At 40.0% G+C, this 17238-nt stretch overlaps 1 protein-coding gene across 2 annotated transcripts in view; it reads left to right on the top strand.

Moving 5' to 3' along the window:
• LOC124802838 (protein SERAC1) overlaps positions 1–17238 on the top strand; it is a 292435-nt gene that overhangs the window by 34888 nt on the left and 240309 nt on the right. For both annotated transcript variants that reach the window (XM_047263863.1, XM_047263854.1), the window contains exon 3: positions 8713–8895. In XM_047263863.1, coding sequence (XP_047119819.1) covers positions 8713–8895 — 183 coding nt within the window. The remainder of the gene's footprint in view (positions 1–8712; positions 8896–17238) is intronic.

Consider the following 17238-nt stretch of genomic DNA (forward strand, 5'->3'; position numbering starts at 1 on the left):
CTGGTCAGTTTGAATGACACACAAGTATTACAGAGGTGCTTCAGGAACTCAAAAGAGAATCCCTAGACTGAAGGTCATGTTCTTTTTGAGGAATGCTATGGGGAAAATTTAGAGAACCATTATTTGCAGTTCACTGCAGAATGATTCTACTGTCACCAACATATGCTTCACATAAGGACCATGACATGGATAAGAGAAATTAGGGCTCATATGGGGGCGTATAGACAGTCTCTTTAACCTTGTTCTGGTTTGCGAGTGGAACAGGAAAGGAAATGAGTAGTGGTGGGCACAAGTTACACTCAACAACGCACCATGTAGTGGCTTCCAGAGTATGTATGTAGATGTAGATAACATAAAATTATACTGTAAAAACCCACTTATAGAACTTCAAGAACCAGCATTATGTGAAGAATCAGGAGATATTATTTAGCTCATGAAGGGACCATGAAGTCAAAATTAGACTAATTACAGCCCACACAAAGGTCTTAAGCATCATTATTTCCATGTTACTTACAAAATTGGATTGGGAAGAAACCCTAACATGCAGTACTGTGCTATGTACCCTCTGCCCTCCATTTCACTGTTTTAAAACTGGACATCTGAACATGATACGGAAAGATCTTTTTGGATGACTTGTCAAAATTGTTGAGAATTTTCAACTGTGAATCAGAATAATGTTAATATGTTTAATACAAGGGGCTTGCTGTGTAATGAAACAGGCATTCCTTTGATTCCAATGATATTTAACATGTCGTTTGTTGATAGTTGTCACTGAAGTAGTGTGACAATTTGTTTCTGTGAGACATCAGGAAATAAGTCACAATCAGTATAGACCATAGAGGGAAATTTACAGATTACACGAAAATGGTTCTTACTGAATATGTGATGCTTGGAGGTGCCGATGTCTGATACGAAGGTTGTTTAAAAGAGACAGATTGGCAATTTCTGGAATATAGATGCTGCGATACGGACTAAGGGTCTTTAAAGTAATTATGGGAGACACCAGCTATGATCAAGGGATAACACATGCTGAATGGGAATGTACGACTTGCACAAGATTTGAGAGCAATTATTGAGATTGTAGGTTAGTGTAGACAAGTAAGGTTTCCCTTTCATATAGATAATAGAATCATTAATATACTCTGTAGTGGCACTATGAAAACCAAATAGCTTGTGCAGCACACTGTTGACTACTGTGGCACCAGTTCATGACACTTGTCATCAGGAGTTCCCTCCGATGCAATCAGCTGAGAATTTAGCATATAAGCTGCTCCAGGGTGGTCTGTGCCAGTTGTTGTGTGATCTAAGTAGTGTGAGCGAGTGTGGTGTTGGTTTGGCTGTAGTGTTTCCACTATGTGATCAAATGTATCCAGACACCTGGCTGAAAATGACTTATAAGTGCTTGGCTCCCTCCATCGGTAATGCTGAATTTCAGTGTGGTGTTGGTCCATCCTTAGCCTTGATGACAGCTTCCACTCTTGCAGGCTTACAGTTAATCAGGCACTGGAAGGTTTCTTGGGGAATGGCAGCCTATTCTTCACAGAGTGCTGCACTGTGGAGTGTATTGATGTTGGTTGGTGAGGCCTGGGACGAAGTCAGTGTTCCAAAACATCCCAAAGGTGTTCTGTAGGATTCATGTGAGGATTTTGTGCAGGCAAGTCCATTACAGGTATGTTACTGTCGTGTAACCACTCCACCACAGGCCATGCATTATGAACAGGTGCTGATCATGTTGAAAGATGCAATTGCCATCCCCGAATTGCTCTTCAACAATGGGAAGCAAGAAGGTGCTTAAAATATCAATGTAGGTCTGTGCTGTGATAGTGCCATTCAAAACAACAAGGGGTGCAAGCCCCTCCATGAAAAACATGACCACACCATTACACCACTGCCTCTGAACGTTACTGTTGACACTACACACGCTGACAGGTAATGTTCACCGGGCATTTGCCATACCTACACCCTGGCATCAGATCACCACATTGTGTACTGTGATTTGTCACTCTACACAATGTTTTCCACTGTTCAATTGTCCTTACACTAACTGAGGCGTCGTTTGGCGTTTGCCGGCATGATGTGTGGCTTATCAGCAGTCACTCGACCATGAAATCCACATTTTCTCACCTCCCACCTAACTATCATAGTAGTTGCACTGGATCCTGATGCAGTGTGGAACTCCTGTGTGATGGTCTGGATAGCTGTCAGCCTATTATACATTATGACCCTCTTCAACTGTCAGTGGTCTCTGTCAGTCAACAGACGAAGTCGACCTGTATGCTTTTGTCCTGTACGTGTCCCTTCACGTTTCCACTTCACTATCACATTGGAAGCGGTGGACCTAGGGATGTTTAGGAGTGTGGAAATCTTGTGCACAGATGTGTGACACAAGTGACACCCAATCACCTGACCACGTTCGAAGTCCGTGAGTTCAGCGGAGCACCTCATTCTGCTCTCTCACGATGTCTAGTGACTACTGAGGTCACAGATATGGAGTACTTGGCAATAGGTGGCAGCACAATGCACCTAATATGAAAAACGTATGTTTTTGGGGGTGTCCGGATACTATTGATCACATAGTGTATATTGTAGACTCAATATGTTATAGGCATAACTTCAGTGCCTTGTGGACTGGACTTTACTTTGGAATACAGACTTCAACTATCTTGCACTGTGTTGGAGGAGCAATCTGTATGTACATCTATTGCTGTGAATAAGTCAGGGTTGTGTGCATGGATCACCTTTTACAAAAGTGGTGATGTCTCGGGACAAGTGATGTGTGGTAATTGGACCTTCAACATTTTTGCTATTTGGCAAGAGTGCAGGTTTTCAACCATGGAACACTTACAACCAATACTAATTCAAGCCATCCACGGTTATCAGGAGCTAGCGATAGCTGTATCACAGACAGGGCAAGTGTAAGTGAATGCAGGAGGAACATCTGTGCCACTCATATTCACTGTTTTCCACCGTATAATGAACAATGTATTTATTGGGACTCTTACCACCAATGATTCCAGGTATGTTTTTTGCTATTCAAATTTTTGTCTTTGAAAGACAAAAGATAATGTTCTTTTCAGAATCACCTAATACATAACTTGGAGCAATTGATAAATCTGGTGGAACTTGGGTTGTCTAGAATATTTTGTTACAAAAACATTTTTTGACCAAAAAATTGTGTTATTGCAGACAGGCTATGATTTTGGAAATGAAAAAGGGGCCCAACCAGTTATATGCATACCAAGCCACTGACCTAGATGGACTATGCATGAATTGCAATTTCAAATGCTGCTGTGGGCAGACCTTTGTGGATCCTTTAATCAGTGACATTATAATGTTGCTCACACCTGATTTGTATGTGAGAAACCACTTATTAAGGATATCTGAGCATTCTCTTATAGAAGTAATGTGAATAGCTCACACCCACAAAGTAGTCCAAGCAGCTCAAAATTTGTGCTGGATGAAGAGGTCACAGTAGTTAGCTCTCTCTGGCACCGGTCATGCAGGATGATACACCAACTCTGGCTGGGACCTTCTCTGGCTGTCTGGATGACTCTGCAAGCAAGTTTACCCATGATTGAGTGCCATGTCCACAGCAGCACCATTGCTGAACTGTATATATTGTTTCCTTCATCACATTAGCAGTGCATTCTCGCATCAGCGCACAATGTGCCATGGGTTTGACAAAAAGGGACACTTGTAAGAAGTTTGTTGTAGTTGTTGTGTTGCAAATATGTCTCAACCTGTGAAAGAGAACCAAGTGAGTGACCAGGCTACCTAAGTGCAGACCTCTCAGAGTGCAGCCAAGAAAATGTGCTTACAGGATGTTCATTGGCAAACACCCTTTGAGGTTACTTTTGAACACTGATGCTCTGTGTAAGAACCTTCAACATTGCAGCGTGTCAGCAATCATTGGTTAATATATTAAAAAACTAAAGACCCGCCTCGATTGCGAAAGATGCGGGTTTTTAGTTTTTTAATAGATTCTCTGTGTCCTTGCTAAAGCAGTGTACTTACGTAAGTTTAGGATCACCATCTTTGCAGGCAGCTGAGACAAATTATTGGGCATATAGACACGTGCCTTCATTAGGAAAGTTTCCTGTTGCACTTACTTGTGACCATGTCACTCACCCAGTAATTTTTCTTGTGGTAGCTGTCCACAAAGGTGACATTGTTTCTGGGAAAGACTCTTTCCACATTTTTGAATTTGCAATTCATGAATGTCATGCAATCTTGAAGGGCTTTGTGCCACCTTAAACAGTCTCTGTGATGGACAGTCTCTGTGATATATATGTTCACATTTTCTGTCCTGTATTAGGCAAGATAACTGATTTCCAGGCTCACATCACTCTTAAAGCTATGTCTGTCCCAAGTTTTTTCAAAGTTCACCTGGTGCCCTTGACTGTGAAGGATCCCTTCAAAACAGGGCTGGGCAGACTCTCCCATGAAGACCTGTTAATACCTCTTCTTTTGTAGTCAATATGCCACAGTGCATAAACACAACAGCACCATGAGACATTGTAATGAATTTAAAGTAACTGTAAACACACAAGCTGAAGTTGAAACTTATCTTCTGCCAACCCTGGTTGAACTTTATGCATAATTAAGTCATGACACTTTATTCAGCAAAACTAACCTCACAGATTTTGAATCCTATTGGATGCAGCAACATGAGCTTACCTAGAGCTAAATACACCCTACATCCTTTGCCCTTATAATAAGTTACATTTCAGAATCTCTGTAGCAGCATGTGCTGTATTTCAGCATTTTTTGGATCAATTATCATAAGGTATCCTCAACGGTGCCACATACTTTGATGATATTTTGGTCACAGGTGCAACTCCAGAGGATCACCTTCATAACTTCAAGATTTTATTTCAGAGACAGCAGCAAAAAGACTTAAATGTAACATGTGCAAGTGTTCTTCCAAGCTGCTTCCTTGACATATTTAGGGCTAAAACTCTCAGCAAATGGAGTGGAACCAACAAGGGAGTATGTTGTGGTGATCTATAAAATAAACCCCCCCCCCTTCCTCCTTCCATTAATATAAAAGACTTGCAAGTGTCTCTGGTATGGCCAATTCACTGCAAACCTAGAACAACTCTCTTACCCACTGAACCAGCTATGATGCCAAGGTGCATGTCGTAAGTGGTCAGTTTGCTGTCAACAAGATCATCAGGCTTTAAAACACTGCCTTAACTGAGGACCGTATTTGCATCGTACACTCCTGGTCTGTCTCTAATAGTAACAACTGATATGTCCCCCTACAGTATCACTGCAGTCTTGTCTCATAAAAACCTTAACAGCACTGAGCACCCTATTGCATGTTCTTTAAAGGCCTTATCTGCTTCCCAGCAACACTGTTCTCAAATAGAGCGGGAGGCTGTCACTGTTATTTAAGCAGTTCAGAAATTTAAGTTATTCCTTTGCATGCAGATTTTAACATCGAGTGGTGTCATGGCCCCTACTACCTAGAACCTGACATTAAGTCGTTATGCTCACTTTGTGCAAAATGGTTAGCTGAGTACGTCTCCTGGCCAAAATATCATCCCTTACGGCCATCGAGGCATCAAGTACAGCTAAACCAAAAGTTTCTGTTGTAAGTTTCAGATGAGGACAACTGCTACATCCTGGTTCCTCCCTCTCTTTGATGATGAATGTTGTGCTTCCTGCACACTGCCCATTGGAGCATGTTCTGGTGCGAGAACACTTATTCTGTCCAAATATTGACTCTGACATCACGGACCTGGTCTGCCAATGTTCTGCCTTTCAGGCCCATCAAGCTGAACTTCTCTCCCCGACCCACTGCTGCAGAGTCATGGGAGTGCATACACTTAGATTTTACTGGCCTCTTTTTGGGATCCATGTCTTTTTTCATGATTGATTCCTTTTCTTACTTCCCTTGTGTGTTGTGCATGTCTCAGGCCACTAATACCACTACTACTATGGTGTTGAAGAAAGTCTTTGTCCATAAAGGCATCCCACACATCTTGGTTTCTGATACTGGGATGCTTTTACCTTCTACATTTCGAACAGTTTTGTACTCTTAATGTGATGGCACTTCTCACTATGCCTTTTCACACCACATCCAACAGACATGTGGAATGCTTTCTTTCTGCACCTTCAAAATCTAGCCCCACAAAAAAATGATGTCTAACACCATGTGTAATGCCCTCTGTGGTTTACAAGCAACTTATGGGGTCATGCCAATTGAGGATCGCAGCCTGACAGTGGTCTCATGGCCATTCTCATTGCACACGCTTGCTCACCACCAGCTCATGTCGTTATCAAGGCTTCGCCTTTCAGGGTGAGCACTCTGGTGTGTGCCCATCAGTCCAGGCACTATCCAACCTGGATTCAAGGGATGATCTCCATCCATCCAGGTCCATGATTTATGCTGTTACCTGCACCCATTGACTTTGGAGGTGCCATCAAAATCAGCTTCATTTCTGCCAGCCTAGTCAGCAGCTACCTGCTTCTCTACCCTTGACAGACCCTTGCGTCCTGTGGTGATTTGTACACCTTCCATCAAGCCTTATCCTGCCTCAGCCTTCCACAGTGACACCCATGGATACCAACCTGTCGCCATTCCTGGTGGCAGCTCCTCCAGACTATGTACTACCTAGATATTCTGGTGGTCACTATTTGGCAGGAGAAGGAGGTGGGTGTAGTGGTGTCACCTGATGTCACTATGGAAACTGAATAGTGGGCACAGCATTACTGTTGACCACTGAGGTGTCACTATCCAGTAGGCACTTGTCATCAGGAGCACACACTGACAACACCATGCCAGAATCTGGCATATAAGATAGTCCAGGGTCAGTCTTAGCCAGTTGTAGTGCAAGGTGTTTATATTGTGGAATACGTTTGTCATAGGTCAAACTCTCTGTCAGTTGATAGTTGAACAAGATAATCATTCTGTCAATATGGATTCTTTTCCCGTAACTGTAATGTAACAGAATGCTTCTAGTGAGAGGTTCCCTTCTCCAAAATGTAGAACAAGCTACAATCAAGGCCTCTTACAAGAAACAGGGAACATGCTGCAGTCATATGTACACCTGTTTGGGAAGGAGCCGTTTGGAGATGACATGTCTGACGGTAGAAATGAGTAATAGATTCAATAATATAATCGAAGTGTCATAGGTAGTCAGTCAAATGGAAGACCTTGAGTTGAATAGAAGAAAGAATTACAATAACAGATAACAAGGCATCCATTATAAGTGTTTAGCAAGTTTTCATATTGGAGAGATAGGATGAGGAATGAAAGGATAAGGGAAATACTGAAAGAGGAGCTCTTGCAGAGCTGGATAGAAACATGAAGGCTAGGATAGTATGGGCACTTAAAGAGCATGGAAAATGAGAGGATTTCCAAGAAGATACATGAAACGGAGATGCAAAGGAAATGACCAAGAGGAAGACCAAGGGATAGATGGCTGAAAGGTGTGAAGGAGTGTGAAAGAGGTGAGAACTGGACCAGAGTGAACACAGAAAGATGGTAAGACTTATATTCCCAACGGACCCAGCCTGGGACTGGAAACTGTTCAAGATGATGGCAATGATGATTTTCATATGTAAAAAGAATAATATATGCAAGCTCATCTAAAAACATCAATGAATGGTATTATAAAACAAATAAAACAGACAATATGAACAGAATACCATTATTTCCTGTCAGAATACTCAACATTGGTTAGAGCAGAAGCTGAAAACGGTCATGGTGAATGGCAGCTATGTGTAACCATGAAACAAATCTACTTGCTAGTACTCTGAAATTCTAGACCAAAGAGATGAATTGATGTCAGCAACATTGTCGACACTGTATCATAGAATTTGAAGGTAACAGTTGGGTTTAGATTGTCAGGTACGAATTCCCTGTGCACCATACTTTTTTGCTGTCGTGAATGTAAACAGCATTGTGTCGATTATCGGTATTTCATGGTTGATGAACACCACTGCTCTGATTGGCACTTGGACTCTACATTGAAGTGGTGTTATGACTTGAAAAAAGTGTAATTTAAACCTCTAATGGTTTCTTTCCATTTTGGCTTCTGCTTATTAATATGTGGTGAAATTTATAAACAGATCTCTTTCTTATTCAAATCTTTGTGAATGATTGTGTTAACACTGTCCTTTCTGATACACATCCTCAAACACCAACTTTAGAGACAGCTACTAATTTTGAGCTACCATCAATGGCATTTGCCCAGTACTGTCTGTTTTTATGTAAATTGATACTTGATCACAGTTCATGATTAACAATTTATTTTCTATGCTAGAAAACTTTGAACATATTTTCTGCACCAATGTATGTATCGGCATCACTTTTTTGTGCATTTTGTAGCAATATAATTCAAGTCTCTAAACTCATTTCAGCTGCTGGATTGCAGCAGATAATTTAGTTAGGCTTAAGGTTTCTTGACGCCACATGTACTTCTCATCATTTTGGTTGAAGTACATGTGGACATTTTCAAGATGTGTTACCATTTAGATATTCACCATACATTTTATATGCTCATTGCAGAAAGAATGAAATTTGATAAAAATATTTTAGGCCAGTTGTTTCCATTTTTAATCATTTAATAACTTTTGCTGGCATTTGTGGGACATGATAAATATTTCATAAAGTAAATGCAACAACTGAACAAAGTAAATGTTGTGTAACAATTGTTAAATAATCACAGTTCTAGTGACAGAAATAAATTTTATTATTTTCAGATGATATTAACTTGTTTGCTAGCAAATGTAGTGAAAAAGATGTAGATCAGATACTACCTTGGAAATGGCTGGAATCGTGGAGACAATCACTTGCCTGGCGGTTACTCTCTGTTGCCAAAACTGGAGATAAATATGAGAGACTAAAAGCAGTCAGAACTCTTGCTTCACTTAAAGATCTTAAAGGTATTAAGTTAAAACATCATCATGTTTTTTGGTCCTAGCCTTGTATTAACTAATTTTTTCTTTCAAATAATATTACATCTTAAGTTAGACATTAATAAATACAGATTAATTGTCTCTGTTTATTAATTGATGTAAAAGGCAAATATGCAAGGAAATTTGTTGCAGAATGTAAATAATTTTGAAGAGTAAAAGTATCAACTCAATGCTTTTACTATTCAGTGAGTTGTTAGCTTTGCTCCTAAATGGCTTACAAAATGAATTACATATAGTTGTGGCAGAATGCAAACAAAATTTAGTAATAAAGGTAACAATCAATGCCTCTGCTGTTCGAAGTGCTGTTATCTTTAGTCCTAAATGATGTGCAAAGTGAGTTATATAAATTAAAGGAAAGCAACATGAATATTTGCCAAAATTACCAAATGATGACCAGCATTGTCTAGTGAACCTGCCTCCATAACCAACATCACTTGTACACACTAGTATTCAACTATAAAGTAATTTATTCAAGTAGTGGTTATGGCAGAAATTTTTTCCCCCACTGTTTGACATTTAAGTGAATGATGATTGGTTGTGTAAAGCTTTTGATCACTAGACAATGTGGAACCTCACCTCACTGTCTCATTAAACGAGGGCACTAGACGCTGTTGATGCAATATATGTATCATGATAGCTTTCCTGGTATTAATCAAGAAGAGAAATCCATGTTTCAGCACCATCCCCTCCTCTTTTTTTCCTCTCTGTATTCCAATTTATCTTCTACTTTTTCATACTATCAGAAGTACAAACACAATAGTGCGATCAGCAAAAATTAATTTCACTCAGCAGTATGAAAAAATTACATGTGATACGTAACACAGCTTACAAAGAAAATGTGCCCAGTGGTTGTGACTGAATATAACCTTTCTGATTCACACTGTTGAACACCTAGAAACCTCTTAGACAATAATTTCATTTTGTTACAACACTCAATTAGGGCTAACAGTGTTTATTGAACATGATTAATTTTTTCAATTTTTGACAATAATTTAGTTGGATAGATAAAAAAAAAATTACTCACCAAGTTGCAGCAGAACACACACTTGAAAGGAGGTTATAGTTAGGCAAGCTGGCTGAAGGGTTGAAGGGGAAGGAAGAGGGGAGAAGGAAAAGGACTGGAGAGGCCTAGGAAAAGGGATAGATTTCGGGAAAGTCACCGAGGACCATGGGTCAAGGGAGACTACAGGATATTGCATGTTACCAGTATACACCCTCTGCCTGTGCCCATTCATCCTAATAGATAATTTGGTGGTAGTCATGCCGATGTAAAAGGCTGAACAGTGTTTACATAATGGCTGGTACATGATGTGTCATTTCACAGGTGGCTCTCCCTCTGATAGTATAGGTTTTGCCTTTTACAGTGCTGGTATAGATGGTGATAGGAGGGTGCATAGGGCACGTCTTGCAGCAGGGACAGTCGCAGGGGTAGGAGCTGTAGCGTAGCAAGATGGGTGCACAAGGAGCGTAGGGTCTGACAAGAATATTGCAGAGATTGAGAGGGCGACGAAAAGCTATTGTAGGTGTGGTGGGCAAAATCTTAGACAGAATGTATCTCATTTCAGGGCATGATTTTAGGAAGTTATGGCCATGTCGAAGTAGCTGACTAATAAATTCCAAATGACGATAATACTGAGTGAGCAGTGGTGTGCTCCGAAGTTGTTTTTTGGAGGGATTGGTAGTACCAGGGTTGGATGTGATGGCCCGGGAAATCTGCTTTTTAACTAGTATGGTGGGGTAATTACATTCAGTGAAGGCTGAGGTGAGAATGATGTAAAGAGTTTGCTTCTGAAGAAATACATTTGCCTCGAATGCCAGGACTGTATGGGATGGAATGTTTGACACAGAAGGGATGGCAGCTGTCAAAATTTAAGTACTGTTGTTTGTTAGGTTTAATGTGGACAGAAGTGTGTAGCTGGCCTTCTGTAAGGATGAGATCAACATCAAGGAAAGTGGTGAGGGATTTGGAGTAGGATCATGTGAAATTTAATTGGAAGAAGGTATTTAGAGATTCTAGGAATTTGAACAGGTCAGCCTGAACATGAGTTCATATGGTAGAGATATCATCAATGTATCTAAACTAAACCAGAGACTGAAGACATATGCATCCCAGGAAGGCCCCATCCAGGCCACTCACGAAAAGGTTGGCATCGGAAGGAGCCATCATGGTTCACAAGGCTGTACCCCTGCACTGTTTGTTTGTCTTTCCCTCAAAGGTGAAGTAGTTGTTGGTAAGTCTGAAGTTGGTTAAGTTAGTAGGAAGGATATCATAAGTTTTGGTATCAGGTGGGCATTGACTTAGGAAATGTTCAGCGGCAGACAGACCATGTATGTGGGGGATGTTGGTATAGAGGGAGGTGCCATCAATTGTGACAAGCAAGGTCTGTGGTGGGAATGGGATGGGCACAAATTTCAGATGAGTGAGTGTGCATGGTTTGGGTGGGGTGAGAAGTTCTATGGATTGAGGTGTTAAACCGTGTGAGGGACCTCATGTTCTAAGGGGTGATTGCAGGTCAGTTTGAATCATAGGGGTGGGATCTTTTTGGCAGACGCTGTATGAGGAGAAGGCAGACAGGTGATGTGGACCTCCACTAACATACCCCCACCCTTACCTTCTTCCTAAGATCTACAAAACCAATCAACATGGCCATAATATAGTATCCTGTCTTAGTTGACCAGCATCTGCAACCCATAGTACAAAGACTTCCCTCCTATATCAAAGATACCAACCATTCCAGAGATCGACTGAAATTGGTGCCCTTCCCACTCCCACCACACACCTTACTTGTCAACATTGATGCCACCTCCCTCTATACCAACATCCCCTACCTACATAGTCTGTCTGCTGCTGAACATTTCCTCAGTCAGCACCCACCTGATTCCAAACTTATGATATCCTTCCTACTCACCTTAATCATCTTTAGACTAACCAACAATCACTTCACCTTTGAGGGGCAGACATACAAACAGTGCAGGGGTACTGCCATGTGAACCAGGATGGCTCCTTCCTACGCCAACCTTTTCATGAGTCGCTTGGATGGGGCCTTTCTGGGGTCCATAAGTCATCAGCCTCTGGTTCAGTTTAGATACATTGATGATATCTCTACCATATGGACTCATGTTCAGGCTGACCTGTTCAGATTCCTGGAATCTCTAAATACCTTCTCCCAATTAAATTTCACATGGTCCTATTTCGAATCCCTCGCCACTTTCCTTGATGTTGATCTCATCCTCACAGAAGGCTGGCTACATACATCTTTCCACATTGAACCTAATAACCAATGGTACTTAAATTTTGACAGTTGCCATCCTCTCCATGTCAAACGTTCCCTCCCATACAGCCCTGGCATTTGATGCAAATGTATTTGTTCGGAAGCAAACTCGTTATGCCATTCTCATTTCAGCCTTCTCTGGACATAATTATCCCAAGAGCCTAGTTCATAAGCATATTTCCTAGGCCATCATATCCAATCCTGGTACTGCTGAGCCCTCGAAAATCAACTTCAGAGCACATTGCTTGTCATTCAGTATTATCCTGGTCTTAAATGTATTAATCAGCTATTTTGACAAGGCCATAACTTCCTAAAATCATGCCATGAAATGAGATCCATTCTGTCTAATATTTTGCCCACCACATCTAGAATAGCTTTTTGTTGCCCTCCCAAGTCTCTGCAATTTTCTTGTCAGACCCTACACTCCTTCTGCACCCATCTTCCTACCCTATGGCTCCTATCCCTGAGACTGTCCCCACTGCAAGACTTGCCCAGTGCACCCTCCTACCACCACCTATACCAGCCCTGTAACTGGAAAACCTATACTATCAGAGGGAGAGTCACCTATGATACGACATATGTCATATACCAGCTATTACATAAACACTGAATAGTGTAGTCATGCCTTCTACATCAGCAGGACTACAACCAAATTATCAACTAGGGTGAATGGGCACAGGCAGGGGATGTATATTGGTAACAAGCAGTATTCTGTTGCAGAGCATGCTCTACAGTATGACAATTGTGACCTTGGTGCCTGTTTTGCTACATGTGCCATCTGGATTCTACCCCCAGACACCAGTTTGTCAGAACTCCGCTGCTCGGAACTAGCGCTACAACATGTCCTTGTTTCTTACCACCCACCTGGCCTTAATTACCATTAATTTTTTCCATCTCAGAATTTCATTACAGTAACTACTCTTTTCTTCACTCTGTTTTAGTTTTCTACATCTTTTATTGTCTTATCTGTCTACTTGTCACTGTCCCCATCCCACCTCTGTTGTGTACAGTTCACTTAGCATTTCACTCTTATTAACTTTTGCACGATGTTTAAGCAGAAATCTCTGTCTAGCTTATTACCCTGTCTTCCACCTTTAAACTCTCAGGTTTTCAGATCTCGTCTGACGCAATCCCCAAGAATCAGTCTTTCCTTCTCATCCCATCCAGTAAATCTTCCCTGACCTGTGGTTCTGGGTGACTTTCCCAAAAATCTACCCCTTTTCCTAGACCTCTTTAGTCCTTCTCCTTCACCCCTCTTCCTTCCTCTTTAGCCCTTTTACCTGAAGAAGGGGCTCTGAAAGATTGCCTAAGTATAACCTCCTTTTAGGTGTGTGTTCTGCTGCCGCTTGGTGAGTAGATTTTTTATCTGTTCAGGTAAATTATTTTGTCAACAATTAAACTTCTGTAACAACAAATTAAAATTGCATGTTACCCCCTGAAACCAAACTGTATTCAAATTAAACAAACCAAAAGTTAATATGAGATAGTTTCTGATTACATTTGAATAAAGTTCAAGCACTACTTACTTGCTAAGCACATTGATAGTGAAGTTGCATTAAGCCTGTTGTTTGCAGAAATTACATGTACCTAAGTCACAGCACTAGCCACATGGTTTTGAGTTCACGGGTAGAGACAAGGTGAATAACATCAAATAAGAAAGAAACCGCCACTGGGCGATACTGTATTTGCCCACTACAGGATTTCACACGACTAGCCAGTGATATCAGTAGTGCTCCCACCACAGGTACACCTGAAAAATGCAGACAGTATCGATACATCTGTATTCTCCATTTGCACGTGTGGTAGATTTACTAAACATGTGATATTTATAAATAATTTTAACATGTAGAATGTCTGTAAAATTCTGGCTTGGTTATGAATGTATGATATGCATATCAGGATATGGTAGATACTGTGTTACATGGGGAATTTAGTTGGTCATAAAAACCTGTGCTATGGACTTGATCTGTATACAGAAATGTTCTTGTGTCCTAGAACTTCCTGTGGTTTGAGAAGCAGGTCTGCAAGCAGTGAAAGTGTCTCAAGCTAGTACAAAATATAACCTCAGGGTACTGAATCTATTGCAAGTTAATGTTCTTCAGTAGCATTGGAATAAGTGAGCACATAGCTGCATTCATTCATTCACGTAGTTAGTTATATATGCCAAATCATGAAGCAGAGTCTGCAGGTGCATGGAATGAATCAGATTGTACATAATTTTGCAGAATCATGCACAATAGATTAGCTCTGTAAAGTACATGGGAAGCCAGTACCCTTGAGTTCTTTTAGAAAGTATTGCTTTACAGTACTTTATCCCAGTCATTATATTTGGCAATGAAAACATTTTCAATCTCTTCATTATGTGTGGATGTAGTAGACGTGATGGATGGTGGCTTTATGTCTATCTTGGCCATTATGAATCTTTCACTACGCTTTTCATAGTAGTTTACCTGCATTCATGTTTTCTTATTTTTCTGCCAGAAAGTGCAAAATTACAAAACAGGAATTGCTATAGGAGAAATCCAAAGCTGTAGAAGTAGCATGCCTGTGGAGAATATGGATGCTGCAGATAGAGAAGTGAAAAAAACCATTGGTGAAAAGAGAATGTCATAGGTCTGATGACAAGACAATAGAAGCAAGGAAGGGATAGCTTAAAGGTTGAATGAATATTAAAAAAAAGAAAAGAAAATTGAAAACACTATAATGGAAAGGGAAGAGGAAATAGAAAAAGGTGAGATGGCAGATGTGATGCTTTGAGAAAAGTTTCACAAAGCACTGAAAGACATAAGTCAAAAAGGGGCACCTGGAATAGATGACATTCCATAAGAATTTATAAGATCCTTGTGAGCTTAAACCTTGAAAAAACTGTTGCACGTGGTGTAGAGAATATGTGAGACAGGCTAAAGACTTCAATAATAAAGTAATTGTATTACAAAACTATGAGTTCAATAATTCCATGATTCCAAAATAATAACATAACTTCTTAACAGCAGCTTGAATCTACTGGTAGCAGATGCCCTGTGATAATATCAGTATGGGTTCTGAAGGAGTGTAAGAACACATGAAAAAATACTAATCACAAGGTGTGTCTCAGAAGATAGGCTGAAGAAATGCAAACTCACATTTATGGAATTTGTAGATTTTTGAGAAAGCTTTTGACGGTGTTGCCTGGAGTACAGTGTTTGAAATTCTTAGGTTATCATGGATAAAATACCTTTATAGAAACCAGACCACAATTATATGAGTCAACGGGTATGAAAGGTAAGTAGCAATAGAGGAGGGACTGAGACAAGGTTGTAGCTATCCCTCATGTTATTCAGTCTCTAAATTGAGCAAGCAGTGAAGGAAACTAAGGAGATATTTGGAAAAGGAATTGAAGTTCAGGGAGAATAAATTAAAAAAAAATATTGTTTGCTGATGACATTGCAGTTCTGTCAGAGTTGGCAAAGAAGTTGGAAGATCAGTTGAATGGAATGGTTAGCGTTTTGAAAATATAAGATAAACATTGAAAACATCAAATAATGAACTGCTATGGAATTAAATCAGGTACTGCTGGGGGTATTAGGTTAGGAAATATCACACTACAAGTAATATATAATTTTCTCTGTCTGAGCAGCAAATAACAGATAAACAGATCGATTAGCTTTTGAAGGTTTTGTAAAAGAGTTTGAATTTTTAAGGAGAAATGTTTCCTTATAGGGCTTCTACAGATACCCTAGTTCAGACTACATGAGGTTCGTCTCCAGACTTGATGCAGTGCTGGCTTGATTCTTAAGAAAGAGAAGCAGTTGATTTTCTTTGGGTATTTTAATATAAGCATTGTGGCTGATTCTCCAGGGAAAAGAATGTCAATGGATTTACTTGAGTCTTACAACCTGATTCAGACAGTATTCTTTCCAACTAGAATTATTAAGAAAAGTAGCAGCATAGTCAGAGATAATATTAGATTGTTCTCTAATTGATGTGCATGGTGGAGAAAAATTAGTAACAGCTTTTCAGACCATAATTTACAGATAGTAATGCTGAAAGAAATCAAGGCAATATCATACCCCAAAGAAGTAAACAAAACATTTAGAGATATCAATCCACTTGCAATTCAGACATTTAAAGTCAACCTCCAGGCATAACATAGCAGGGAGTCTACAATATAGACAACTTGAATGACAAATATGATGCATTCCTTCAAACCTTTATCATTTCTTTTAATAGCTGATTTGTATTAAAAAAGTGTAGTTACTTGTAGTACTAATAAGCAACCAGTTTTTTTAACTAATGGATTTAGAAATTATGTAGCAGCAAACAGAAATGGTATCATAACGTGTAGGAGAGTCCAGACTGTAGCAACAGAATTGTGCTACAACATGGAAGGAAGATTAGGGTTTAATGTACCGTTGAGAATACTGTCAACAATGCTGTTGACAACTAACTCATTAGAGACAGAATTGTGCTACAAAATGGAAGGAAGATTAGGGTTTAATGTACCGTTGAGAATACTGTCAACAATGCTGTTGACAACTAACTCATTAGAGACAGAACACAAGCTTGGATTGTTTCAAGGATGGAGAAGGGAAGTGGCTGTGGCCTTTCAAATGCACCATCCTGGCATTTCTCTGGAACAATTTAGGGAAATCATGGAAAACCTAAATCAGAATAGCTGGCCACAGATTTGAACCATCTTCCTCCCAAATGCGAGTCCAATGTGCTAATTGCAACACCACCTTGGTTGGTGAATTTTACATCTGACAATACTGCAAAGTACTGAGGAATGTTATCAGACAGACTAAAAAGGGCATTACACCGAGAGAATAGAAAGTTCTCAGGACAAAATTAAACTTATATTGCCAGTTATGAAAGGAAGTATCAGTGCAGAATGTTGAGTGTTCAAAATATTACTTATTTCTTGTATGACAGTGAAAAAGTTTGTGGTCCACCTGAGTTGCGTAAAATATTTAATAGTTTTTTTCTTGTCATTAGTAGGAAAGTCAAAGCAACATTTTATTGGTATAGGTAAATATGTAGAACTCCTGTAAGCTGGTGT

Source organism: Schistocerca piceifrons, chromosome 1, assembly GCF_021461385.2.
Source record: "Schistocerca piceifrons isolate TAMUIC-IGC-003096 chromosome 1, iqSchPice1.1, whole genome shotgun sequence".
NCBI classification, from domain to species: Eukaryota; Metazoa; Arthropoda; class Insecta; order Orthoptera; family Acrididae; genus Schistocerca; species Schistocerca piceifrons.